Source organism: Panthera pardus, unplaced genomic scaffold, assembly GCF_024362965.1.
Source record: "Panthera pardus isolate Hobbes unplaced genomic scaffold, ASM2436296v1 HiC_scaffold_3, whole genome shotgun sequence".
Lineage (NCBI taxonomy): Eukaryota > Metazoa > Chordata > Mammalia > Carnivora > Felidae > Panthera > Panthera pardus.
The window spans coordinates 55,186,978-55,213,754 of record NW_026526876.1 but is presented as its reverse complement, the minus strand read 5'-3'; the positions used below and the strand labels follow the sequence as shown (position 1 = coordinate 55,213,754).

General features: G+C 47.9%; 2 protein-coding genes across 4 annotated transcripts in view; one reads left to right on the top strand and one right to left on the bottom strand.

The window, feature by feature from the left end:
- The window catches only part of SMYD4 (SET and MYND domain containing 4), a 69,518-nt gene that overhangs the window by 10,243 nt on the left and 32,498 nt on the right, over positions 1-26,777 (bottom strand). For 2 of the 3 annotated variants that reach the window (XM_053892968.1, XM_019429595.2), the window contains exons 6-10: positions 18,839-19,021; positions 17,766-17,929; positions 15,707-15,839; positions 14,754-14,870; positions 14,440-14,563 (exon numbers count right to left, since the gene is read on the bottom strand). In XM_053892968.1, coding sequence (XP_053748943.1) covers positions 14,440-14,563; positions 14,754-14,870; positions 15,707-15,839; positions 17,766-17,929; positions 18,839-19,021 — 721 coding nt within the window. Of the gene's footprint in view, positions 1-12,650; positions 13,342-14,439; positions 14,564-14,753; positions 14,871-15,706; positions 15,840-17,765; positions 17,930-18,838; positions 19,022-26,777 lie in introns of those variants that run through there. The other variant, XM_019429593.2, reaches the window with a different exon arrangement.
- SERPINF1 (serpin family F member 1) lies at positions 198-11,081 on the top strand. Its single transcript, XM_019429597.2, has 8 exons — positions 198-328; positions 4,243-4,331; positions 5,857-6,055; positions 6,714-6,869; positions 7,278-7,481; positions 8,551-8,693; positions 10,040-10,250; positions 10,694-11,081. Exons 2-8 carry the CDS (start codon positions 4,251-4,253, stop codon positions 10,951-10,953), a joined length of 1,254 nt encoding a protein of 417 aa, XP_019285142.2. The 5' UTR covers positions 198-328; positions 4,243-4,250; the 3' UTR covers positions 10,954-11,081.

Below are 26,777 nucleotides of genomic sequence, written 5' to 3'. Positions count from 1 at the left end.
GGGGTGGGACCGCAGGCAGGAGGAAGGCTAGGGTCCCAGAGGACGGTCTGGTGGAGTCGGTGTGGGAATGTGTGTGTGTGTGTGTGTGTGTGTGTGTGTGTGTGTGTGTGTTGGGGGTGTGTGGTGGAAGGGCAGCAGTGGGTTAAAGTTAACACCAGGCAGTGATGCAATCACAGAATCCAAACTGAGTGCAGGTCGCTTTAAGAAAGGAGTAGCTGTAATCTGAAGCTTGCTGGGCGCTGGGTCGGGAGGCGGCTGCAATAGCTCTTGTGCTTGCTGGAGCCCCTCGGTGTGCAGAGGCTGGCACGGAGCTGCGGTGCACCCACAGGTAAAGCAGCTCCCTGGCTGGTGCGAGTGTCAGGGGAAGACTAGAGAGGCTCCCCGGGGTTGAGACAGGCAGGGAGCAGAAAAGAGGGGTGCGAGGGAGAGGAGGTGGGGAGCCAAGAGCTCCTGCAGCTTGGGCACCGGGGTGAGAGGATAAGAGAGGGCAGAGGGGGTTGGGGGCAGAAGGCCAGGGCCCAGTTATCCCCAAACCCTACTGCACCACTGGAAGAAGAGGCTGGAAAGACTTTTGAATGAAGTGGGTGGGAAGCAATGGAAGAGGGCGGTAGTGGGAAGAAACAGGGCTCAGCTGCTGGGCCGGGTCTGAGCAGCACCTCCAAGGGGCTCCGCAGACCTAAGGGAAGGAGGCTGTCCCGGAGCACTGCTTCCCTCAGGGTATTTACGAGGCAGCCCCCCCCCCCCCCCCTCCAGCCCAGCCTTGGCTTGGGCTCAGCTCCCTGCTGCTTTTTCAAAATCAATTGGTGCCGATTTCAGAGGCAACTTCCTACACCGCCAAGCAGCTGACCTGTTGAGCCCTACAGAAGACTGGGACGAGGGACGGCTGGGTCCTTCTATCCAGTCGCCATCCTTCCTCTTTGGCCAAATTAGCTTCCAGTAAAGGCTGGGATGGGAGACCAGTGGGGCTTTGGCCTCTCGCAAACAATGACCACTCTTTAGTCCAGCCAGCGTATGGGGTCTGGAGAGATTGGCTGCCCGCATCCTTTCTGCTCCCTGGGGTACACCACAGCAAGGAGCGGGTCTGGGCCAAACAAAAGCCGCAGGCTTCCCAGAAATCCCATCACAGTCTGGCCCATGCCTGTCACCAGGAGTTCAGGGTGGGAGGGGAAGGGGGCCAGACATTTCTGCTTCTAGGGCTGGCCCTTCTGGGGCGTGGGGAGGTGAAACTCATGGGCACTGTGGCCCCACTCATTCAGGCTCCCAGGCTTCAGAAGGAAGGCTTCCCGGGGACTGGCAGGGTCCCCATGGGTGGAATGGGCCTGGAGGGGACCCTCGGAACCTCTCTCCCAGGAGAGAGGGTGGTGCCCTTCCCTGTGCTGCCCAGGAGGTCCACTGCCATGTGGCTTTAGGCTGTGTGGTGCTGGAAGGAGGAGGGATGGTGTTTGTCTCACAGCTGGATTTAATCTGAAACACATGTATTGGCTCAAATTTATCCTCCCAGCTTGAAGGCAAGATCACAAAATCCCAGTTCCTTGTGTCTCTTGATTTGAGTAAATGTGGCAGCAAGGAAGGCCTGACCTTGGCCCAACGGGGAGCGTATCTACCTCCTCCCCATGCCCTCCCCTTCCTGGTATGACAGGAGTCTGGCTTGGATACTGCCCTTTGGACAGGATGGCATCATTGTCCCTGTGCCCCTGGCCAGGCAGCGGCTGCCTGCCCTCAGCCCACAGAACAATCACCTTGGAGAGGGCAGTGAGTGGGCTCAGAGGGCCCCCCAACCCCACGCAGACTCTTTCTCCCTGCTCTCTCAGTGCCCTTGTAGGGGGCTCTCAATAATCTCTCCTCTTCCCTCATCCCCAGGGCTTGAGATAGAAGATTCAGAGGTGCCATTAATAGTACATGTCCCAGCGACTGGCTCTGGGCCAGCTGGGGACCCATGTGCCTTTCACTGCCAGGGTCCCTCACTTCTCTTCAGCCCACCCACATGGGGACAGTGATCACATGACTCCGGGGCTTAGGCTGACTCTGTAGGGATTCCTGTGGGGAAGGTCTGACCTTCAAGTGCATTTGAACTGTAAACTTAGCTTCCTTAGACACTATGCCAGGATGCCCCCCACCTCCCCCCGCCAGAGGGACTAGAGCTAACGGCTTATCCTTTAGCCTTGCTGCCTGTGAATCTCCTGGAATTTTGGGTCTCTGATAAACCAGTCTGCTGAGGCTCAGGCGAGAAGGCTTTGCCAGCTCTGGGGTGGGGCTGGCGGGTGGAGAGAGCAGCTGTGAGCCTGGATGGTGTTAAAGGTTTCAATCTGGTACCACGGAAAGCTTTTCCTGTTGCCTCAACGGAAGATTTCTCCCTGAGCGCCAGCCGCAGCTGTATAGGAGGGCAGCTGGCTGAGAACGAGGGTCTGTGGGGCTCACCCTGGGACGCAGCTCCCTATCAGAGTTTGGGAAGACAGCCAGGCTCGCTCCCACCCGCAGTCCAGCCATGAGCTGGGCAGACTCTGGAGGCGGCGTCTTTCATTGCTTTTCATCTCTACGGTGTTGTCTGGTGGATTATCTGGCTTGATTCTAAGGACTTTGGCCAAAAATCACACACCGCACTCCCGACTTTCCTATTTGTTCTGAGAAGTCAGGAAAGTATGTGTGTTGTGCGTGTGGGAGGGTATTTCTGGGTATATGAGAGGATGACAAGGAAAGTGCTCAAGACCCTTGGCCTGTGCGTGTGTCAGGGAGGTGAGGGGCAGGGAAGGCAGATTATAAATGGTTGACTTGGCAGTGTGGACAGAGGGAGGTCACAGACCAACCAAAGGTCCTAGCTTCTGAGGCCTTCCCCCACTTTTTATTTTTTATTAAAAAATTTTTTTAATGTTTATTTATTTTTGAGAGAGAGACCCAGACAGAGAGTGCAAGGGGAAGGGACAGAGAGAGAGGGAGACACAGAATCTGAAGCAAGCTCCAGACTCCGAGCGGTCAGCACAGAGCCCGACGCAGGGCTTGAAACCGTAAACGGTGAGATCATGACCTGAGCTGAAGTCGGACACCTAACCAACTGAGCCACCCAGGCGCCCCCCCTTCTCCCACTTTTTAAAGAGGGCCTCTTAGAAGATCCTACCCGTGAAGCCCCCTTAGCTGCCTTCCGCCCCTCCCACCCCACACCCAGACTCCCAGGGGTGAGCTCACGGATGCAGCAAGTGCAGGAGGGTGAGGGATGGTGGCACGCATACAGCTCTGGACCCAGATTTCCCGTTTCCCTCATGGTCCAGGGGCCAGAGAGAGTGGGTCCAGGGGAGGCCACTGCTGGGGAGGTGAATGGACTTGGGGGGCCCTACTAAGAAACCGGTTGTTTAACCTGAAGCAAAGAAAGCCCTGAGGGTGTAAGAGCTATTTTTGAGCTGGTGGCTGGAAGAGGACCTGTCTCCCTAGGATGAAGGGGCGCCCTGGGGTTCCAGGTGTAGGGAGACCCACTTCAGCTCAGGGATTGCTGGAGAGCTCACCTGCTTTTGCCCTGTTCAGGTCTATGGAGACATTATCCAATTTAATCATCATCACAATAGGTAAGAACTATTTGATCTCCATTTCACAAGAGAAGACACTGTGATTTAGAGAGGTGTTAAGACAAACTGAGATTTGTACCCAGCTGTCTGACCCTAGGGCCAGTGCTCCTAACTAGGAGACTAAGAGCTCTCAACAGAGAACTGGGAAGGGAATGAGTCCCTTATGCGGCCACGGGTTCTAGACCAGAGGAATTCAAGGGGAGAGTCTGAGAACTTCCCTGGGGAAAGCAGGGGCTCAACCAGATGCCTCCATTCTCTGTATTCTGTCATTCTACATATGGGACTTCGGTTCTGCCCCCTTCTGACATTACCCCAAATCCTATGTAATGAGCTGGCCGGGTGCCTCCAGGGAAATGCCTTGCTGTGCATTTGTGCTAAGCCATATCCACACAGAGGGGCCCACGACTCGATCTCCATGGCACTGGAGCTTTGGGTCCAAAGGTAGGTCTCCTGACACAGCGGAGGAAAGCGCAGGTTCACCCTGGGACGGTAGGTAGGCCGTGAGGCAGGTGGAGGAGAGGGGAGGTGATGAGAGGGAGGGACCGTCAGGTTGAGGGGCCACTTCCAGCCTGGGGAAGTCAGAGGCGAGGTGGCTGGTCCTATCGAGCTCCTGGTCCCTGTCCAGGGTGGCTGGTGGAGCAGGGCAGTGGGTGAGGGAAACAGCTCACCGCCCCTTGCTTTCTTGCAGGCCCCGGGATGCAGGCCCTCATGCTACTCCTCTGGGCTGGAGCCCTCCTTGGGCCAGGCAGCTGCCAGGACAACGCGGGCAGCCTGGAGGTCAGTGGGGGTGGGGTGAGGTGGGGACGTCAGCAATCCCAGCCCCTCCTTAGCAGGCAGCATGGGAGACGGGACAGACACCCAGGTTCTAGGCCAGGCTCTGGCCTTTACATATAGACATCAGCAACACAGACAGAAAGCATCTTGCCCTGCCTTTCAGAGAACCTAGCGGAGACAGAAATAAGATCCCAGAAGGTGAAAGGTGAAGGCAGTCTAACAAACCCCAGGGACCAGGGTGGTCCCTTTGGTGAAGGCCTTTTCTCATTACCTTGTGGGACTGTGGGTCTCACTGACTGGGTGAGTTCCTGGATATTTGTGCAGATACCGACCAGGGTGTGGCAGAGATATGAGTGTGGAAGGCCTGAGACTGCAAAGGCAGATGCTGAGAAGCTAATACTGCGTGACAGTGAGGGACCAGGGCTGCACGGGCATAATGACCGAAGCCCTGGACTTCATTGTGAGTTCTGAGTTTGAGTTCTGGCTCTACCTCTCTTTTAGCTTGGTTACCTTGTTCGTTCGTTTGTTCTTTCTTTCTCTCTAAAAATTTTTTTTAATATTTATTTGTTTTTGGGAGACAGAATGCAAGCAGGGGAGGGGCAGAGAGAGAGGGAGACACAGAATCCAAAGCAGGCTCCAAGCTCTGAGCTGTCGGCACAGAGCCCGACGTGGGGCTCGAACCCGTGAAGCACGGCATCATGACCTCACTGAAATCAGACGCTTAACCCACTGAGCCTCCCAGGTGCCCCTAGCTTGGTTACCTTAGACAAGTCACTGTCACCTGAGTCTGTCTCTTTCTTATTGATAAAGTGGGTTTAAAAACACCTACCCTTACAGGGCCATTGTGGTCAGTCACTCACTTTCTACCTACTGAATACCTGCTCTGTAGGGGCTGGGGATGGGCAGAAACATCAAAGGCTCAGTTCTTGCCTTCAAGGCACTCGGTCTTTTGAGGCATGGAATACATCAATAAGCAAGAAATAAAGTACCTCAAATGAAAAGAACTAGCACAGAGCCCAGTACATGGTAGGTGGTTCATATGTAAGTGGTAGCTGACTCTGTAAAAAGTTCAGAAAACCAAAAAGCGCCTTCACTTTGGGGCAACGAGGGAAAGTCTGTGGTGGAGGAGATAATATGTGATCAAGGCCGTGAAAGGCAAGGAGGGTCCAGGTAGAGACCTGGGAGCAGTAAGCAAGGGGGGACAGACAGGTAGCTTTTGCTCTGGCCTGAGAACAGAGTTCCTTGGAAGGCAGGAGGCTCTTCTTTCTCTCTTTTTTAAAATTATTATAGGCCTGAGGCTCACAGGTCACCAGTGTTTATATGTGGTCAACTGATTTCCATTTGGGGCTGTCTGTCCCCAGCAGAGAGCTCCTGCATGATCAGGGAGCACAGACACATTCCAAAGTTAGGCTACATGAACGGTCCTCAGGCGGGATGGCTGTAAGGGGCCAGAATGACAATCCCACTCAAAGCAACGAGACCAGTCATCCACAGCTCATCTCTAATGGCCCTTTTTACTCAAATCCAGGACTCCCCAGCTCCTGACACCACAGGGGTGCCGGTGGAGGAGGAGGACCCCTTCTTCAAGGTCCCCGTGAACAAGCTGGCAGCGGCCATCTCCAACTTCGGCTATGATCTGTACCGTGTGAGGTCCAGCCTGAGCCCCACTGCCAACGTGCTGCTGTCTCCACTCAGCGTGGCCACTGCTCTCTCTGCCCTGTCACTGGGTGAGTTCTCAGATGCAGACGGCCCCAGAATCCTCTGCGTGTACATGCCTAAGTCCTAGAGACTCTTCCCCTCAGGAAGGGGCGAAGAGGTGCTTGAGAGACTGGCCCCGCTGGGGTCCCCTGCATGTGCACGTACAATCCCTGCCTCGCTCCCCGGAGGCGCTGAGCACTGCTGACTCAGGGGTGAGGCCTCGGGACCACTCATAGACAGGGTGACTTCAACACTCATTCATTCCTTCAAGAAGCTTCTGCATACCAGCCGTCCGGCTAGATTATGGGGGTTCAACCGCACACAAGCAGGCGTGGTCTCTGCCTGCCCTCGGCTCACAGCTGAGTTCATATTAGCTGAGCTAATGAGTCTCTATTAGCTAAGACTAATAAACAGGTAACCACAAAACGTTCTGGTAACAGCTGTGATGGAGATGCACAGGGGCTTGTACCCCTCAGTCCTACCCTTATTGCGCTCTCTAGGCCTGATGACCTTAGCCTGCATTAGAAAAAAACATTTTTCTTCCATTGCCTTCAAATTTCTTGCCAGTCTAAGATGTTTCCAGTATGAGCAGTAAAAGACTAGAGTGTGGTGGCCTGTCCTGGGATCTGGCCTGATCTGGGCCCCGGTGGGCAGTTAGTGAGGCTCCCACCCATGTCTCTCTGGCAGGAGCAGAACAGAGGACAGAATCCACCATTCACCGGGCTCTCTACTATGACCTGATCAGCAACCCGGACATCCACGGCACCTATAAGGAGCTCCTTGCTGCCGTCACTGCCCCCCAGAAGAACTTCAAGAGTGCTTCCCGGATCATCTTTGAGAGGAGTGAGTCACCTTGCTAGCTAGGGATGCCCGAGGAATATGGAGCTCTCTCCTCCACATGGGGGCTTCATTCTAAACACCAGATCACATCTGCCCAGGCTGGGCCTGGCACTGGTGGGCAGGAAGGGGCCCGTGAGCTCAAAGAGGATCAGAAAGAGGAAGTGGCCTGAGGGAGACAGCGGGAGGGTTGGGGGAGGGCGGTAACGCAAAGAGAAATGGCAATGAGAGAAATTCGTTGTTCCCTGTCCAGTGCCTGGGGAAGCTGGCACAAAGTCCCGGCAAGTCACGGGAAGTCACTAGGCAGGAAGTCAGGGCCTGCTGAGTGGTAAACCAGAACCCGAGCCTGGCATGCTCTCAAACAGCGGATGCCGGTTAGCTCTCAGAGCACATTCTCTCTCCATGTCTCCCCAGAGCTGCGGATAAAATCCAGCTTTGTCGCGCCACTGGAAAAGTCCTACGGCACCAGGCCCAGAATCCTGACCGGCAACTCTCGCTTGGACCTTCAGGAAGTTAACAACTGGGTGCAGGCCCAGATGAAAGGGAAAATTGCTAGGTCCACACGGGAGATACCCAGTGAAATCAGCATTCTCCTTCTCGGTGTGGCTTACTTCAAGGGTGAGGGCTCCTCCACCTCTCGTTTGGCCAAGGGTGGATGGTGGGTGTCCGAGGGGCTGGGGAAGGGCGGGACGTCAGAGATGGAGCTCAGCATGAACCCAGAGGCGAACAGCCAGAGGATGACCCGGGAAACACCCTTGCCTGAGAGCTCTGTGCTCGTCACCTAATCCCAGGCAAACGTGGGGAGTGCCTACAAAGCGAAGAGGCTTATGCAGAAAGACCAGCCCAGACAAGAGAGTGCTACCACTCTTGTGCCTGTTTGGGGCGGGCACCGTTAGATTTGGGCTGGAGTCACAGGAGGGTCAAAGCCCAGCTCGGCCTTTCCCGGCTGCAGAGCCCTGCGCAGGCCTCACAGCCTTCCCGGGCCTATTCCCTCACCTCTAACATGGGATGACACACGTCAGAGGCCCTCTGTCTGTATCGTCTCCTGTCTTCACATCGACCAGTGCACTGTGCCCAGGACACGGCAAGTATTCGACAAACCGTTGTTCGCCATGCGAGGCTGGCCCCATTCAGATAAGACTTGGGTGGGATTTGGACAACCTCCGATGCTTTACAACCAACTCTCGGGCGGGTAGCAACAGTGGAACCCTAACCTTGAGAAAAGCCCTCCTTGAAGCACTGATCTCCAGAAGGTCATGTCAGACTAAGGGAGCTTGGTTATCACATCGCTGTACTGGCAAGTGCCTTCACCCCTCTGGGCTTCGGCGCTTTTTCAGATGTGAGGGGGTGATGCTGAGGTCCCTTACAGCTCTGACCTCCTTCGATGCTGTCTCCCAGACACCTCACTGCAGAAGTAGATACCAGTTTACTTTTCCCCCTGGGCTATCACAGGAGGATATTATTGTATAATCCAGACCATCAAATCACTAAAATCAATGTATTTCCTTCCTCCTGAGTCTATATACGGAAGGTGTTCAGATCCTAGACATATTGTGGTCCAGCCTGCACATTCTGGAGCGGTTGCTTTAGCCAGGCAGCTTCCCACAATATGCTTTGGTCTCACACCATGGTCCCAATGCCTGTCTGGTCTCCCGGGGCTCAGGGCACCCCATTTGTCTCATTCCAGGGCAGTGGGTAACAAAGTTTGACCCCAGAAAGACTTCCCTTGAAGATTTCCATTTGGATGAGGAGAGGACCGTGAGAGTCCCCATGATGTCAGACCCCAAGGCCATTTTACGCTACGGCTTGGACTCTGATCTCAGTTGCAAGGTCTGTAGGGGGTAGGGTGAGTGGTGGGTGCCGGGGGGACCGAGACAGGCAGGATGGTATAGTGGAAATAAGATGACCTTTGAGATGTGATAGCTGTCTAAGTTCTGTGGGACTTTCAGCAGGTCAACAGCTTCTCTGAGCCTTTCTTCTTAAAATGAAGGACAGGTATTGAAACTTATCCTCTCAGGGTTTGTTGTAAGGATTAATAGATAATGGGAGGGCCGCCTGGCTGACTCAGTAGGTAAAGCTGTCGACTCTTGATCTCAGGGTCGTGAGTTGAGCCTCACGTTGGGCATGGAGTCTACTTTAAAAAAAAAAAAAAAAAAAGAGAAGATAATGTGAAATGGGCCAAGAGTGGACAACTCAAATGTTGGTGTTTTCTTGTCTTTTTCCTCCCATCTTCCTCTCTCTTTCTCCTTTTCTCTCTTTGGGGAGATCTTTTATTTCTAGAATTCAAAGCAAAACTTTAAACAACTGTCACAAACTCAGGCGCCTGGGTGGCTCAGTTGGTTAAGTGCCCCACTTCAGCTCAGGTCATGATCTTGCACCCTGTTGAGTTTGAGCCCCGCATCGAGCTCTGTGCTGACGGCTCAGAGCCTGGAGCCTGCTTCAGATTCTCTCCCTCTACCCCTTCCGTGCTCTCTCTCTCTCTCAAAAGTAACTAAACATTAAAAAATTAAAAAACAAACTGTCACAAACTCTGAATTGCTGGCATTCTAAATCTTTCACATATACCAGACATCTTTTAATTCTAAATCAGTAGTTCTTAAACCTTTTTCTTTGGGTATCTGACAGAACGCCCAAAACACTGGAGAGAAAAGCCACGTATACCCATGCACACATTTCTGTATGTGGTTTCAGGGGCTGTTAGGACTCCTGATGCTGTTTGTCCCATGGACCTTAGGTTCACAACCTCTGCTCAAAAGACTCATTTTATTACTGCTTCTGTGTTGCTGTGCTCAACGCCCCACCTTCTAGTCCAGGGCTCTGTACATAACAGATGATCAGTAACTATTGGCAGACAATCCTCAGGAGAAAATACGGACCTGGGATTCAATCCTAGCTCCTTAGAACCACAGGAGAAAATTCTTTCAGCACATAACTTTAGTTGGTATTAGGCTGAGGTAAGAAAAGACAAGAGTCTACTCTTTGGAAGGAACCAGAGTAGATATCTTGCTGCCAGAAAGCAGTGGCCTAGAGGGACAGTTGTTAAATAGATTAGGGGCCGGGGAAGGCATGGCCAGGGACCCAAACAGGAGAGGAGAAGGCAGCCTGGAGTGTGTGTCTAGCCCTGGGCTCTTGGGCTCCAAAGCACTAACCCCTGTGCTCCTTCTCTGTTGTTGCAGATTGCCCAGCTGCCCTTGACCGGCAGCATGAGCATCATCTTTTTCCTGCCTTTGAAAGTAACCCAGAACCTGACCATGATAGAAGAGAGCCTCACCTCCGAATTCATTCATGACATAGACCGAGAGCTGAAGACTATTCAAGCCGTCCTGACCATCCCCAAGCTGAAGCTGAGTTATGAAGGCGAAGTCACTAAGTCCCTGCAGGAGATGAGTATGTCTGCAAGACCCCCTTGCTCTTGGGGTGCATGGGGTTGAGCCTTGGAGCCTTCCACCTTGATAAGCAGAACTCAAGGGCTCCATGGCCCTTGAGTAGGGAAGCCAGGGATGACTGGGGAAGACTGAACTGCCTTCCTTATCAGACACATTCCTCAGCCCCAGAAGCATGCATCTTTTAATAGAACACTGCGTCTCAAGACAGGTCTGTTGAGCTGGTTTCTAATCTTAAACTCGCTTGCTGTGTGCTCTTGGGCAAGTCACTTACTCCCTACCCAGCCCAGAGGTCTGTGTACATACCTCACAGAATGTCCAAAGCGGTGTTCTACTCCCAGCTTGCCTGCCTTCTTGAGAATCAGGACTTAAGAATCAGGAGCATATTCTTCCTCGGGGTGTTGGGTAAGGCAGGGTTTTAACGGAAATCTCTCTCAATCTCTGCAGAACTACAATCCTTGTTTGATTCGCCAGACTTTACCAAGATCACAGGCAAACCTATTAAACTTACTCAAGTGGAACATCGAGGTGGCTTCGAGTGGAATGAGGATGGGGCCAGCACTGCCCCCAGCACAGGGCTCCAGCCTGCCCGCCTCACCTTTCCCCTGGACTATCACCTTAACCAACCTTTCATTTTCGTACTGAGAGACACAGACACAGGGGCCCTTCTCTTCATAGGCAAAATTCTGGACCCCAGGGGCATTTAATGCTCCAGTTTCAAGTTCAAATATCCCAGAAGAAGAAAAGCCTAGGGGGTGGCTGATTACATATTACACGAAGGCTGCCCCTATCATGTTTCAATGTATACTTTGCAATAAACGTGCTTTATCCTTAACTATTGTTGCCCTGTTCCTCCTATTTTGAGCTATGTTAAGTTTAATATTAAGATAAATAGCCCTTTAGTAATTTTCTGGTACTATAGTTATAGCCTGGGTCTGTCTAAACTCTGCAGAAAGTCACCATTAAAAAATTTTTTTTTTTTAATGTTTACTTATTTTTGAGAGAAAGAGAGAGCAAGCAAGCAGGGGAGGTGCAGAGAGAGAGGGAGACACAGAATCCAAAGAGGCTCCAGGCTCTGAGCTGTCAGCACAGAGCCCAATGCAGGGCTCAAACCCATGAATCATGAGATCATGACCTGAGCCAAAGTCGAACGCCTAACTGACTGGGCCACCCAGGCGCCCCAGAAGTCACAGTTTATAAGAGTATAACTTATACTCAGTGGGGCATGCTCTTAAATAAACCAAACTTTAGGTTTTAATGCAAGCACAGATAGTCCCCAGTCAAGCTAGTATCACCTGACAACACAGGATAACACAGACAGATAAGGGAGGTAATTTGTAACTTCAGGAAATATTTCATAAAGCATTTAAAGAGAGCTCCCAAGTACACCTAAAATGGGACCTGATATGTGAAAAATTCTAAATGTATTCTTTTTCGGGGAGTATGTCTATTTTACACAGTATAACAGGACCTTTTTTTAGGAACATGAGACATGTCAAGTGTTTGGAACAGAATACAGAACTGTCCTCAGGACTAAATTTTCAAGAAGAAAAATTTATCTCTATGAAACAAACAAACAAACAACAACAAAAACCTAACTGGCCACTGTCTTGCCACAGTGAATTAGTAGAAAGAATTTGGATAAATGAGATTCTGCCCGACCTTCATTCAAATGTTTGAATGCAAACTGTGTTCTAAACACTCAGTTTCCTGGGGTGCCTGGGTGGCTCAATTAGTTAAGTGTCCAACTTCAGCTTAGGTCACGATCTCATGGTTCATGAGTTCAAGACCTGCATCGGGCTCTGTGCTGACAGCTCAGAGGCTGGAGCCTGCTTCAGATTCTGTGTCTCCCTCTCTCTCTGACTCTTGCCCACTCATGTTCTGTCTCTCTCTCTCTCTAAAATAAATAAACATTAAAAAAATTAAAAAAAAATTTAAACACTCAGCTTCCTGAAAAGCTACTGCCAGACATCTTCAGGGCTAATCGTTTCCTGATTATAATGCTGAGGCAAGCAATGGACACTTCCTGGTCATGGCCAGGGTGGGCAAGCTCTCAAAGCACTGTGGACCTGACATTCTTTTCCACTAACTCATCGAAACCACTTGGTCACCGATGGTGCTAGATAGCAACCAGGGCTCAGAACAGAGTCCCCTAGCCTCCCGAACAGGATGGAATCTAGACTATTGCTACCTATCCAGGTAGAAAAGAGCCATCATCCCTACCTTTTGTCCCTCAAGTTTGAAGCCACAAGCAGCAACGCCTGTACCCTCAGCATCATTTGAAACCCCCCCCCGCCCAATGCCTCAGTACATATGCAGTCTGTATTTACCAGCTTGGGGAGGTCTGGTAGAAAGGAGTCTCTTTTCAGGCTTGCTAATAAACAACTGAGAATGGAGGTGCGTATGTCATTACTATAAGCTCGATTTTATTAGTGTTTGGTCAGTGAGTCTGCCATGAGCATAGAATGAGAGGCAGATAATAAGGACAGGAAGAAACCGATCAACAGTAAAGTGGCCCCATATTTATTTCTCTATTCACAATTTACACTGTACCAGTTTTAACAAACGATTCGAGAAAGCTAGATATCATACATGAAATGGTGACTCTAGATAGAGGTAAGGAGCCTCGGTGATTTCTTGGTTTATAATTATTTTTCAATTACAATACAACTACCAACTACCAAGAGCTTAAGTTCCCACTGGAGTGGTACATAACATTTCATTACTACTAGAAACCATAGGAATGTTCCAGGGAAACAGACTATCAGCACTTAGTGAGGTGGAGTCTAGCCAAAACCCCAGGCTAACTTCCAGATGCCTGCAGATGAGCTAAAATCCTTTTAAAGGGCTCAGACTCTCCAGACACTAGTTTTCAGTCTTTTCTGGGAACTGGGAGTTTTTATGGGAGGGTAGTTAACTATTGGAAGAAAACATTTGGACCCTGCACAGAAGGCCCTGCAGGGATGGGTGGTAAGTCCAATAAGCAAGATTTCATCTTTTGTAGCTCCTGGATCTCATCATTCCAAGGGCCATAGTGCACCATCAGAACCTTTTCTGCCTTTTGTATTGTATTCAGCGCCTCTGGTATTGCAAACCTGAACCACGGGAGGTAAAAGGAGTAAATCCACCCATTCAACCAAGCAAACTTTAATCAAGGGTCTACTCGCACCCTGTGAAAATACAAAGTTATAGAAGGTCAATTTGTCCTCAAGGATCTTACAGTCTGGAGGGGTTGGTGAGAGACTTTCACGAACATACGGCAAGGCAGAGATTGAAAACAAAGTTATCAGAAAAAGCATGAAGGTTCCAAGGTCCTGAGAAATGGGAAAATCTCAAAGTGTTAATCTGGTGTTTATGCCACGGTTTACTCAGGAGCCTTCGTCTCCAGGTAACCAAGTCCATCCCTGACCTGCCTCTGCAGCCCTGTTCTCTCTTTCTCTCTCTCTCTGACCAAATGGGTGACCTCTGTGTCTTGGGTATCAGATCCACAAACCATTCGTAATCTTAGGATCAAGCTTCAAACACTGCCTCAGCCAGGGTGCACTGATGGCAGCTTTAGCAAGGCTGGAAGTAAGTATTCCATCTAGAAACAGGGCCTCCCAGTGATCTCAGCCGCAAAGGTAGATGACATCAACCCTACTGTTCCTTCCGTGAAACCTCCAAAGCAGGGTTTCTCGACCTTGACACTATCGGCATTTTGGGCCGGACAATTCTTAGCTGTGGTAACAGCATCTCTGGTCTCTACCCTGAATCGTGACAACCAACTGTCACCAGACATTGCCAGACATCTCCTGGGGGCAAAATTACTCCTGGTTGAGAAGAGCTGCTTTAAGAGGAACAGGATAGGGAGGAGGAAGAGCTCCTGGACTTGAAGTTGCGAGAGTGAGGGTAGTGAGAGAGGTGTGAGGAACCCAAGGACTGAGAAGAGGGGCCACATGCAGGTGGTGGGACTGCTTGGCAACTTCTCCCTCGGAATCTCCTTTCAGAGCTAAGGGCTTTCCCCATATCTCTCAGGAGGAGATTCTAAAGCTTCCATTTTTCCATAAAACAGAAGGAAAGGATCTCTCCTAAAGGGGAAACGAAGAAGTTTCAACATGCTTAACGGCACCACAGAAAAAAGGTAAAGGACAGAAGAACCTAATGAAAGACAGGGAGTGGCCTGGAAAGTGTCAGGAAAAAAGAGAAAGACTTACCCGTTGAAGAAGAGTTGGGCCAGTTTGAAGAGCTCATGGCCCATTTCGACACTGGACGGCCCATGGCGAACCTCAACCACTCGGAGACTCTTCTGTAGATGGGTAGCTGACTTTTGCCAGTCCCCTGCAGAGACACAAAAATCTGGTTCCAGGAGAGAATCACAGTCAACTGTGGATGAATGTTTTCAGGGTGTGGAAAGCTCAGTAGGAGGGAGAACAGCTTTAGCCGAAGGCTAAGAGGTAGGCTAGGGTCATGACCAAACATACAAGGCAAACTTGTTCCTCAGAGCAGAAAATGAAGACACAAGTCATACCTAAGGCGGCATAGGCCTGGGCCAGGTCATCCTCCATTTCTCCCACCAGACTGTGTTCTCCTGACAGGAAGCTCTGGGCGTCACGCTGGCACCCCAACAATAGCTGAATGGCTCGCTCTATCAATGCAAAGGAAAGTGGCCTCATTACCACACAAACCCAGTCCTGGAAATGTGAACCCAGCTCTTAAGTTCCATATTGGCTGGGTTGAATGTGGAAACCCTACTTTGTCTCCTTGGGTTGTGACCAACCCACGATGTTTGTTCCAGTAAAGCTGTTGTTCTCTTATGTTTTCTCTTTCGATAGAAAAAGGTGCTAGGTGAGGCCTCTCCCCATTTACTCTGGGTTTCCAACTTCAGTGGCCTAGATTCCACTTAGGACCATGATTTCTCTTGACACTGAAATCTAGGTTAAAGGTCAGCTTTCACAAAGTTCAGCAAATAAATTCCTATGACATCAAGTTCGAAGGCAGAGTTTGCAAGGGTGATGTGGAATTCTACAACTGTCTCTCTGAAGAAAGCAGGATACTTCCATCCATTGGACACACGCTCCACTACTCTCTACAAGAGATGAGGCTCTGATGAGAGCAAAGAATCTCTTTAGAAAATTAAGTCATTAGGCCCTGGAATTAAAAATAAATCCACTGAACTTCTGGATATGCACAAAGATCATCGGTGTCAGAGATAACCCTTTAGTTATCATGGGGGTATTTTAACTTAGCTCTCTGATGCACAAGAGAACAACAGCTTAACTCCTCTGGCCCTTTTTCAAGGACACCACACAAATTCAGCTGGTTAGGGTTTGGTCTCATTGGCCTGCATAGCCATCTTGTGGCTGGCATGGGGATAATTAAATGTAATTCTTCCATCATCACTGAGTCTCCTTGAGTCCAAGGTGATCTCAGAATGATTAAAAAGGACGGGGCTGGAGGACCAAAGCAGGGAGCCAGTCTCACCTGGTTTATCATTTCTGAGAAGCTTCCGGGCCATCCCAACCTGCTGCTGAAGGTCCTGTAACCGAGAGATGAGGTGATCTCTGCTGACTGACTCCGTACAGGACGTGCTGCCACAGATCAGTACATCGTCTCCCTGTGGAAGTCAGTTTTGTCTTCATTCCTGTACCACGGTCGGTTAGCAACATTGCATGTGCCTTACATTATAGGGTCACTCCACAGCTTCTGACCCCAAAGAGATGCCGGCAATAATACACCATGACCAAAGCCTGACTCACTTCGGTTTGACAGCAGCAACTCTACTGAAAGCAGTAGATGATCCCACCCTAAGATTTAATTTTTGCAACCAAAATTAAACTGGTATTACAATTCACAGTTTCTTTCCATCTCTAGACTCCTTTCTTATCTCTCTTTAGGGTCAGAGCTTTGGATGACAGACACATTCCTAGTGGTTATGAAAAGGCCATATGAGTACAGAGTTGTTGGGGGCATCTGGGTGGCTCAGCTGGTTAAGCATCGGACTCTCGATCTCAGCTGAGGTCTTGATCTCAGGGTTGTGAGTTCAAGCCCCATGTGGGGCTCAGTGCTGGGCATGAAGCCTACTTTTTTTTTTTAAAGGGGGTGTCTGAGTGGTTCAGTCAGTTGAGTGTCTGACTCTTGATTTTGGCTTAGGTCATGTTCCCACAACCCAGGGTCATGGGATGAATCAAGCCCTGCACTGGGCTCTGTGCTGAGTGTGGAGTCTGCTTGGGATTCTCTTTCTCTCCCTCTGTCCCTCTCCCCGGCTCTTTCTCTCTCAAATTAAAAAATAAAATAAAAAGAGTACAGAGTTGTTGAATCACTTTGTTGTGCATCTGAAATTAACGTGACATTGTGTGTCAACTATACTTCAATTTAAAAAAAGCAAAAGCCATAAGAAAACCAAAGGAAGAGGTGCCAGGCGAGGCCTCCCCACATTTGACCTTGGGTTTGTAACTTCAGCTTTCCAACACAACCAGCTCTACATTACACTTATGGTTCCCCTAAGAATACTGTGTCCTCTGGCAGAGGAGAAAATCTCTGAGGTGAACATTTGCTGGTTTTTTAATGCCAGTATCGGCGCCCCTGGGTGGCTTAGTCGGTTAAGCGTCCGACTTCAGCTCAGGTCATGATCTCGCGGTTCATGGGTTCGAGCCCCGCGTTGGGCTCTGTGCTGACAGCTCAGGGCTTGGAGTCTGCTTTAGATTCTGTCTCCCTCTCTCTCTCTGCCCCTCCCCTGCTCGTGCTCTGTCTCTGTCTCTCTCAAAAATAAACATTAATTTTTTTAATTAAAAAAAATAAATGCCAGTATCTACACCCTCATTTGGCAATAGCAACGTGATTTCTCCTGAGGATCCTCTCCTACCCTCCCCCATTCAGGACCCCGTGGCTGAGGGGGTGGTCATGTGGCTCCAATCTGACCCATTCCTCTGGGCCAAATGGCTGGAGGAAAACTATGTGACTGATTTTCCACCAGCCACAGGGATCGGGCCAATGAAATGAAGCACAATTTTGGCCTATACTGCTGTGAGAGGAGCGCATTTTTTTTATCCTCCTGGACCAGGAGGATGTGAGGCTGGAACTGCCGGTAGCTATCTCGCCACCACCACCAGAGGGAAGTCTGTCCGAGGATCGCCTCGCTGAGAAAGTGGAGCTGAGGGAAGGAGGGAGGGAGAGAGAGAAATCGGTCTCGGTGACATTATCTGAGTCCCTGGATCCAGTTGTTATCTGAAGTACCCCCATCCTGGACCTTTTAGTGATTTATTGAGCAAATACATGCCCAGTCTTTTTTTCCCCCCTTCCCTCTCCCTCACACCAGTTTAGGTGGGATTTTCTGTTATTTGCAAGAGACAGATTACTAAATCCAACGTTTCCTGTGGTTCCTGTGGAGGGGTAACCAGTGTGCGGGGAAGATGAGCTGAAGGGGAAGAGACTTGCTCTCAGCCTCCCCTGAGAAGCCTCCAGGCTTCTCCTGAAGATTTATGGCCTCTGGGCTGGATGACTGACCTCCAGCCAAAGTAGAGAAGCAAGAAGAGAGATTTACCTGCATGAGCGCCCCGCAGCTCCTACAGCAGAACGCCTCCCACCGGGGCCCTGTGGCGGCTGAGTGCTTCTCGTTCTGACAAGCTGCGCAACTGCAGTCAAAGAAATACTGTGATCTCAGCTTCTGTTGCCTTTCGGCAGCACGCATCCTGCTCTGGTGAGGCCCTGCAGAGAGACCACATGTGGCCAATAGTGAAGGCAAGAGGGAGTCAAGCACTAAACTTAAAAAACTTCAGTTTAGGGGCGTCTGAGTGGCTCAGTCGGTTAAGCATCTGACTCTTGATCTCGGCTCAGGTCATGATCTCATGGGTTTGTGAGTTCAAGCGCCGCACTGGGCTCTGCACTGACAGTGAAGCACGGAGCCTGCTTGGGATTCTGTCTCTCCCTCTCTCTGCCCCTTTCCTGCTCGCACTCTCTCGTTCTCTCAAAATAAATGAACAAACTTTAAAATAAAATAAAAATGCAAAAAAAAAAAAAAAACCCTTCAGCTTAGCAGAGGATCTGGTCAATTATTCATCATGTGCCAGGTGCCTTTTACTCAAACATTTGTGGAACTAGATATAGAAATAAGCTTCTGGGGTGCCTGGGTGGCTCAGTCAGTGGAGTGTCTGACTTCAGCTCAGGTCATGATCTCACAGTTCGTGGGTTCGAGCCCCGAGTCGGGCTCTGTGTGGAAAGCTCAGACAGAGCCTGGAGCCTGCTTCAGATTCTGTCTCCTCTCTCTGTCCCTCCCCCGCTTGCATGCATTCTGTCTCTCAAAAATAAATAAATGTTAAAAAATATTTAATTAAAAAAAGAAAGAAAGAAAGAAGCTTCCAAGTTGGAAGGATAGGAAGGAAAAAAACCCAAAAAGTTATTCTGAGCCCATTTTTGGCAGAGGAAGTTTATGGGATTAAGCAGTGAGATACGTAATAGCTTAGACACAACAGGGCCAAGGAAGGAGGCCAGGAGGCCTTTTCTTTTTCTGGCCCAAGTATGCACTGCCTTCACCTGTCCATTGGTTTGCCCATTCTGATTCACCCTGTCCTTTCCTGCCAGAGAAACGTGGACAGTGGCGAGGCAGGGAGGGCTCACCATAGCAGTGGAGAATCTCTTGCCCTTTTTCAATCTGCTGTGATGCCCGAACGGTGGCGACGGTGCTAATGAAGGACACGCTGGTGTTGGGGCTGCAGGAATGGTTCAGGAGGCTGATGACAGGGAAGATGCCCGTGGCAAGGCGGACCTGCCTGCTGTTGGTCACGCTGTTCTCTTTAGATCCTGAAAGAGCAAGAGGAAAGGAAAAATGTGTCAGGACAGTAGTCTTGGCCTCACTGTCGATTCCTCAGAAGATGAGCTGGGCAACTGGGCCTGAAGCCCCGTCTGAGTCATAGTTCCATAGCCGGATCTGATACATATCAGATGAAACATGACTCACAGCAAACTCTCGTCCTCAGGAAGCAAAGCAAACGAACACATGAAAAGTCCACTGAATCCCGGAACCCAACCATTGCGTCTTGATACCAGAAAAATCCAAAGATTAGAACTTATGTTTTTTTTTAATGTTTATTTTTGACAGAGAGAGAGGGAGAGACAGAGCATGAGCAGGGAAGGGGCAGAGAGAGGGGGAGACACAGAATCTGAAGCAGGCTCCAGGCTCCGAGCTGCCAGCACAGAGTGCAATGCGGGGCTCAAACTGACAGACCGCGAGATCATGACCTGAGCCGAAGTCAGACGCTCAACTGACTGAGCCACCCAGGCGCCCCCAAAGATTAGAACTTATTAAAAAAAAAAAAAGAATAAAAAAGGAATTATCAGCCGGGAGCCTTCTAGGTAGACAGTTTCATAATGTTCACCAGGACACAGAAACTAGAGTGCCTGGTGAGGTGATTTCCCAAAGACTTTTATAGTCGATGCCGCTTTTGTTTAACCGGTCTCTGGTTAGTTAATAGAACAAGTCACCCGATCACTATCCCAAACTAGACAGGCTGATAATATATTTAAAAAAATCATGTTCCTTATGCTTACCTATTCGTTCTGCCCTCTGTCCCAACTTTATGGGAAATCAGTCATTGAAAAAAAAAACCTCTCTGGAAAAGCTCTAATTCAAGACAGCCACATGTCCCACACGATCTCTTCTTTGAAACACAATTAGCCAGCAATTTAACTACGTGATTGAAAATTAGGAAGGAAGGGAAAGGCCTCTAAGCAGGGAGGCTAGTTCTGCACCAAAGCTCGCGACTGATACTCATAGATGAGTTCTTTATGCTCTCATGTGGTCCTATTTGCTCTTGTTTTAGCCACAGTTTTGGCTGCCTTAGTTATTCAGTTTCTCAGCCCACAGCAGCCCAGAAACAGAGAACTAATAAGAGGCAGGTTTTATGACAATGGCAAAGGAGACAGGTGACAGACAGGAGAGGGAGGTAGAAAACTTATATAAGAATAACAGCCCGAGGGCAAACAAAAACACTAGTGCCATTCAAGTTTTACTACCGGTGTAACACTTCCCTTAACCAGAGGTTCCTAGACCGACGGCGTACCTACATGGGTTTTGTAATGGCCATGCACGGCTCGGGAATATGTGTGCAAAGGCAGATAACCCTGGGCATCCAGAAAGGCTTAAATTGTGTTCAGTGGCCTTGGTGTAAGCGTGAGGAAATCGTATTCCCAACGAAACCGGCTGAAATATGAAAGCTGCCGGTACTTCAAGGGAAACCTTCAGTTTTCTGGAAACCTGAAAAACCATCGGCTAATTGCGGTATCATGGCCTATGCCAGGAATCCCAACACACCAGTTGCCGAAGAAATGAAGCGGTCTAGGTGCAAATGTGATGAATAAAGAAAATATCATGATCCATCATGTGAAAATGTCTTAGAAAGGAAAACGTTAAATATAGGAATAATGTTGTCTCTCTGCAGACAATCCTATTATCTGTTGCTATGGAGGGCAAGAAAAGAACAAGTAAATAAAATTCGCAGGGAATCCAAATGACTCAATTTTAGTCACCAGTTCTACAAATTGTATTGAAATCTTTCATCAGAGCTTGTCTTCAGTATTTAGCAGATTTTAGTTTCCCTTCCTTTTCCCCCTGGCCAATGCCTACCTTCTGGTGTATGTGCTAATGAGCAGTAAAAATGCTAAAGGGTAGGCAGCGAGAAGGAGCAGTACAGGGCACGAACAGTTTGTTTTCTGAATAATCAGCCTCTGCATAATTAAAAGTTGACTTGCATTCCCAACTACTGATAACTGGCAGGCTATATTAGCACAGTTGTTAAAATTTTCCCAGAAAAAATTATCACAATACGGTGAGTAATGGCAGCTTTGTGAATTATTTATAGATTATCCTCTAACATAAGTAGGTCCAGGAACTGAGTGGGGTGAATATTTATGTCGGAGTTGAGTCTCCCTCTAATTATTTCTAAAAATGAAGTATTGATTTTAAAAAATTACCCAATATTTTACATTAGTCATCTGCTAGGAGAGATAATGGAAAGTGAGAATATATATGTACCTTATCAACCAAATTTAATATGTGACATTTGTGCATAAAACGAAAACGAAAACAAAAGAGGGAGTGATTCTTTATTTTACCAAAAGTGTACCTTAGTAATATCCCTAGTGCATTTACAATGGGGTTCAAGTACAGAAAAAGAGATTTGTTCCAGACTTCCAGACTATACCTATTCCGGTAGGTATTTTATAACAAAAGAAATTTGTGTGTATAGCACACAGATAATCAAGGATCCAAACTGGAGGTAGATTCCTTGGTTGTTGAAGAGTGAAAGCAAAGGGCAGTGAATTAATCTGAACCTGCATGGAACCTCGTTAAGCCTTGTGATGAATCCAGATACCTCTGGAATCTGCCATTCCCACTGAGATAGAACCACACATATCAGGGTCTAGAATATCATCTGTGGCCAGTTCTGTGCCTTAAGATAAGTACCAAAGAGAGGTTTCTGATGAACTTTGATTAAATAGGATTCATACAAAGATAATAACATACTTTTTCATAGGTTTTGGTCAAAGTCTATCCTAGTTAACACTTTAATCCTTCTGTGCTACTGATGAAAGAGCTGCTAATGAAATTCAACGAGAACACTAAACTGAGAGGTGTCAGAACCCCAAAGAAATAATAAAAAGGGATATAACAAGATTAGAAATATGAGCAGACTAAAACAAAATCAGTTGGATTCAAAAATGAAAGTGAACATCACTGGTAGGCCGGTAACTGGTACAACTTTCCTGGAGGGCAAATTCCCAATATGTATCAAGTGCCTTAAAAATGTTCATACGGGGCGCCTGGGTGGCTCAGTCCCTTAAGTGTCCGACTCTTGATTTTGGCTCAGGTCTCGGGCTCTGCACCAACAGCACGGAGGCTGCTTGGGATTCCTCCTCTCTCTCTCTCTCTCTCTCTGCCCTTCTCCCACTTGAGTTCTGTCTCTCAAAATCAGAGAGACAAATGCTCATACAAGTAAAGTTCCCATTGTTTGAATTATTTTTATTTAGAAAACTAATCAACATTACAAAAGGAACACATGGTAGTCAGAAAGAAATTACAAAGTGAAAATTGTAGAGAAAATAAATCATCTATAAGCCTATCAGGCAGAGGCATTTTCTTGTAGTCCTCTTTCTAGCCTCATGCATGAAATTTTTCGTGTCATTGGCCACGTGGTACACATAGCGATTTATCGGCTACTTCTTTTCACTTAACATATCATGGCCATTTCTTTATACTCTAACCTAAAATCCTTAACACAGTTAAAACAAACAAACAAACAAACAAACCCCCCAAACCCAACAAAGCAACTTTGCCAATCTGACAGGGAAAAAATGGTATCCAGTTTTAATTACAATAGAGACATGGATTTATTTTTATTATTTTATTATTTATTTTTTAATGTATATTTATTAGAAAATATTTATTTCTGAGAGAGAAAGAGAGAGCATGCACAAGCAGGGGAGGGGCAGAGAGAGAGAGAATTTCAAGCAGGCTCCTGTCAGTGCAGAGCCTGGCTCAGGACTCAAGCTCACGAACCGTGAAATCATGACCTGAGCAGAAATCAAGAGTCAGAAGCTTAACTGAGTCACCCAGGCGTCCCACCGCTATGCATATTTTTAAAGACTGATTGCTAAAGATTTGATTTTAAGATTTGCACAGTTGTTAGAAACATTCTCTCATTTTGTCATGCACATTTTAGTTTTGTTTATGTTTTTTTTTTTTCCTTCCTGGGGGTGGTTTGCTGTTAAAATAACTATTTCATTTGCTTATAGTGCTGTGTGCCAGCAACTTTGCCCAGAGTTTACCTGAACACTTTTTTCTGCTGGTCTTGCCCCGGATTACTCACATGATTGCATTCGTCTGGCACATAGTCTTTTACCCTCAAGAAGGCTAGCCTGGGCTTGTTTATGTGGCTACACAATTATTCCAAGAAAATGACACGGAAGCTACAAGGCACCTTAAAGCTTAGACTCAAAAGTCACATAATGTCACTTCTACTGCATCCCATGGGTCAAAGTAAGTTACAGGGCTGGCCCAGATTCAAGGGCACAGGAAACAGACTCTACCTCTTGATTGGAGAAAAACTAATGTCAAGTGGCAAAGGGGCAAACATAGGGATGGGCAAAATTGTTGGGGTCATCTTTGCAAACAGTCCTCCCCAGAGGCCTGGAGGTTCACCCAGCCCTCTCAGTATCCATATAAGAATACTGAGTGAGGGGCGCCTGGGTGGCTCAGTTGGTTAAGCGTCTGACTTCAGCTGAGGTCATGATCTCGCGGTTCCTGAGTTCGAGCCCTGTGTCGGGCTCTTCGCTGACAGCTCGGAGCCTGGAGCCTGCTTCAGATTCTGTCTGTTTGTCTGTCTGTCTGTCTGTCCCTCCCCTGCTTGTGCTCTCTCTTTCAAAAGTAAATAAACATTAAAAAAAAACAAGAATACTGGGTGAAATTTCTCTGACATATCTTTCTAGATATGTCTCCTGAGGTAAGGGGAACAAAAGCAAAATAAAAAGCTTTTGCACAACAAAAGAAAACAACCAACAAAACTAAAAGGCAACCCACTGAGTGGGAGCAGATATCTGCAAATGACAGATCTGATAAGGGTTAGTATCCAAAATATATAAAGAACTGATATAACTCAACACCCCAAACAAAAAATCCAAGTAAAAAATGGGGAGAAGAATAGAGATTTCTCTAAAGAAGACATATGGAAGGCTAACCGACACATGAAAAGATGCTCAACATCACTCATCATTGAGGGAAATGCAAATCAAAACCTTACACCTGCCACAATGGCTAAAATGAAAAACTCAAGGATCAACAAGTGTTGGTGAGGTTGTGGAGAAAAAGGAATCCTCGTGCACTGTTGGGGGGAATGCAAACTGGTGCAACCACTGTGCAAGACAGTTGGGAGGTTCCTCAAAAAGTTAAAAATAGAACTATCCTATGATCCAGTAATTGTACTACCCAAGGAATATGAAAGCACTAAGTCGGGGCGTCTGGATGGCTCAGTTGGTTAAGTGTACCCGACTCTTGATCTCAGCTCAGGTCACAATCTCATGGTTCGTGGGATTGAGCCCCACGTCAGGCTCTGTGCTGACAAGAGGAGCCAGCTTGGGATTCTCTCTCTCTCCCTGTCTCTGTCCCTCCCCCATTCTCTTTCTCTCTCTCTCTCTCTCTCTTTCTCTCTCTCAAATTAATAAACTTTAAAAAAATTTTTTTAAGGTTTATTCATTTTTTAGAGACAGAGACAGAGCATGAGTTGGAGAGGGGTAGAAAGCGAGGGAGACACAGAATCCGAAACAGGCTCCAGGCTCTGAGCTGTCAGCACAGAGCCCGATGAGGGGCTTGAACCCATGAACTGTGAGATCATGACCTGAGCTGAAGTCAGATGCTCAACCAACTGAGCCACCCAGGAGCCCCTCAAATTAATAAACTTTTTAAAAAAAGTTTAAAAAAGGTTTTTAAAAACAGAAAACATGAATTCGAAGGGATATATGCACCCCTATGTTTATTGCAACATTATTTGTAATAGCCAAACTATGGAAGCAGTCCAAGTGTCTATGGATAGATGAATGGATAAAGAAGTGGTGTGTATGTGTACACACACACACAATGGAATACTATTCAGCCATAAAAAAGAATGATGTCTTGCCATACCCAACAACATAGATGGAGCTAGAAAGTATAATGCTAAGCGAAGTATGCCAGTCAGAGAAAGAAAAATGTATGATTTCACTCGCCTGTGGAATTTAAGAAACAGAATAAATGTGAGGAGCCTGGGCAGCTCAGTTGGTTAAGCGTCCAACTCTTGGTTTTGGCTCAGATTTGTGGGTCTGAGCCCTGCGTCAGGCTCCGTGCCTCAGTGCGGAACCTGCTCGGGATTCTCTTTCTCTCTCTCTCTCTCCCCCTCTCTCTCTGGCCCTCCCCTGTTTATACTCTCTCTCTCTCTCTCTCTCAAAATAAATAAATAACCTTTAAAAAGAGATTTAAAAAAAAGAAAAACAAAACAAATGGACAAAGGAAAAAAAAGAGACAAACCAAGAAACCAACTCTTAACTATACAGAACTGATAGTTACCTGAAGGGAGGTGGGTGGGGGGATGGGGGAAATAGGTGATGGGGATTAGATTAAGAGTGCACCTGTCTTCATGAGCATTGAGTAACGTGTACAATTGTTGAATCACTCTGTTGTACACCTGAGATGAATACAGAACTGTGTGTTAACTACACTGGAATTAAAAAAATAATAATACTGAGTGAGACACAGAGAGGTTAAATAATCTAAGTTCATATGGAAAGTTAGTGGTTAGATTCAGCAGAATGGAAACTCAGGTCTGTTGCCTCCAGTCCCATATTTTCATCCCTTCAAGGACCTCTTTTACCTCCATTCTCTATCTTCTTTATTGATTCTGGTGTTTTTGATATTTGGTATTTAGGTTAAATCTAGCTATCTTTTAATTATCAAAATTGGATACCAATGCTTTAAAAAGCTTCTCTCACCCCAAGACCATATAAGTGTTCACTTATCTTTTCTGAGATATTTTATGGTTTAATGCTTCACTATTTAAACTTAATGATTCAGAGAAAGAATTTAATACTTTTTTAGGGGGGCTATCATATCAGTACCAAGCCCTTTCAGTATGTATGTATATATGTATGTATGTATGTATGTATGTATGTATGTATGCATTCTTCTTCTTAAGAGTTCAGATTTTATTAAACAGGTTACAGAAGAGGTTTAGTCAAAAAAGACCAACTACATCCACATGATCATCAGACTCTTCTGATTCTTCTTTTTTTTAAATGTTGATTTATTTTTGAGAGAGAGAAAGAGAGCGAGAGCGAGAGCGAGAGTGAGAGTAAATGAGTGGGGGAGGGGCAGAGAGAGAGGGGGACAGAGGATCTGAACCCGAGCCAAAGTCAGACACTTAATCAACTGAGCCACCCAGGCGCCCCCAGTCTCCTCAGGCTCTTCTTTCTTTGCTTCCACCTCCTTCTCTTCAGATGGGCAGCAGTGGTGGCGGGGCAGGACCTCCTGCGGGTGCAACGCCAGCTGCTGGGGCGGGTCCATCAGCTCCAACTTCTCAAAGGACATTTACACCCTCTGCTCTAATGGGGGCATTGACCTTAGCCTTCCTGACCGCCGCCAGGTCAGGTCATACAGGCTGAGGGCAGGGGAGATGCAGGCCAGCTCGGACACCAAGGTCCTGGGAGGGCGAGTGCCAAGCAGACGCTGCAGGGCGTGCTGCTCTGTGCAGGAAGGGAGGGCCTCACCCCAGCTGCTGCCTTAGCTTGCTCGGAAGGACCCAGTAAAAGAGTTCGGTACTCTTACAAAAAGGCCATTCTCATCGCTTATTCGAGATGAACTTTAGAATCACTGTCAAATTCCAGGAAAAATCCAATTGTAATTTTGTGTGAAATTGCATTACGCTGATTTGGGGAATGTGGGGGAACTGCCATGTTTAGTTTTCAGTCTTTCCATCTAAGGATATGGCCTGTCTCTGCATTTACACAAGCCTTCTTGTACATCCCTCTAAATTAA

What these genes read in the sequence shown, in the direction of transcription:
- SERPINF1 (XM_019429597.2), top strand. Translation starts at nt 4,251, where the DNA reads ATGCAGGCCCTCATGCTACTCCTCTGGGCTGGAGCCCTCCTTGGGCCA. An exon ending in ACAACGCGGGCAGCCTGGAG is followed by an intron (nt 4,332 to 5,856) that starts GTCAGTGGGGGT and finishes ACTCAAATCCAG; the next exon opens with GACTCCCCAGCTCCTGACAC. An exon ending in CCGGATCATCTTTGAGAGGA is followed by an intron (nt 6,870 to 7,277) that starts GTGAGTCACCTT and finishes ATGTCTCCCCAG; the next exon opens with AGCTGCGGATAAAATCCAGC.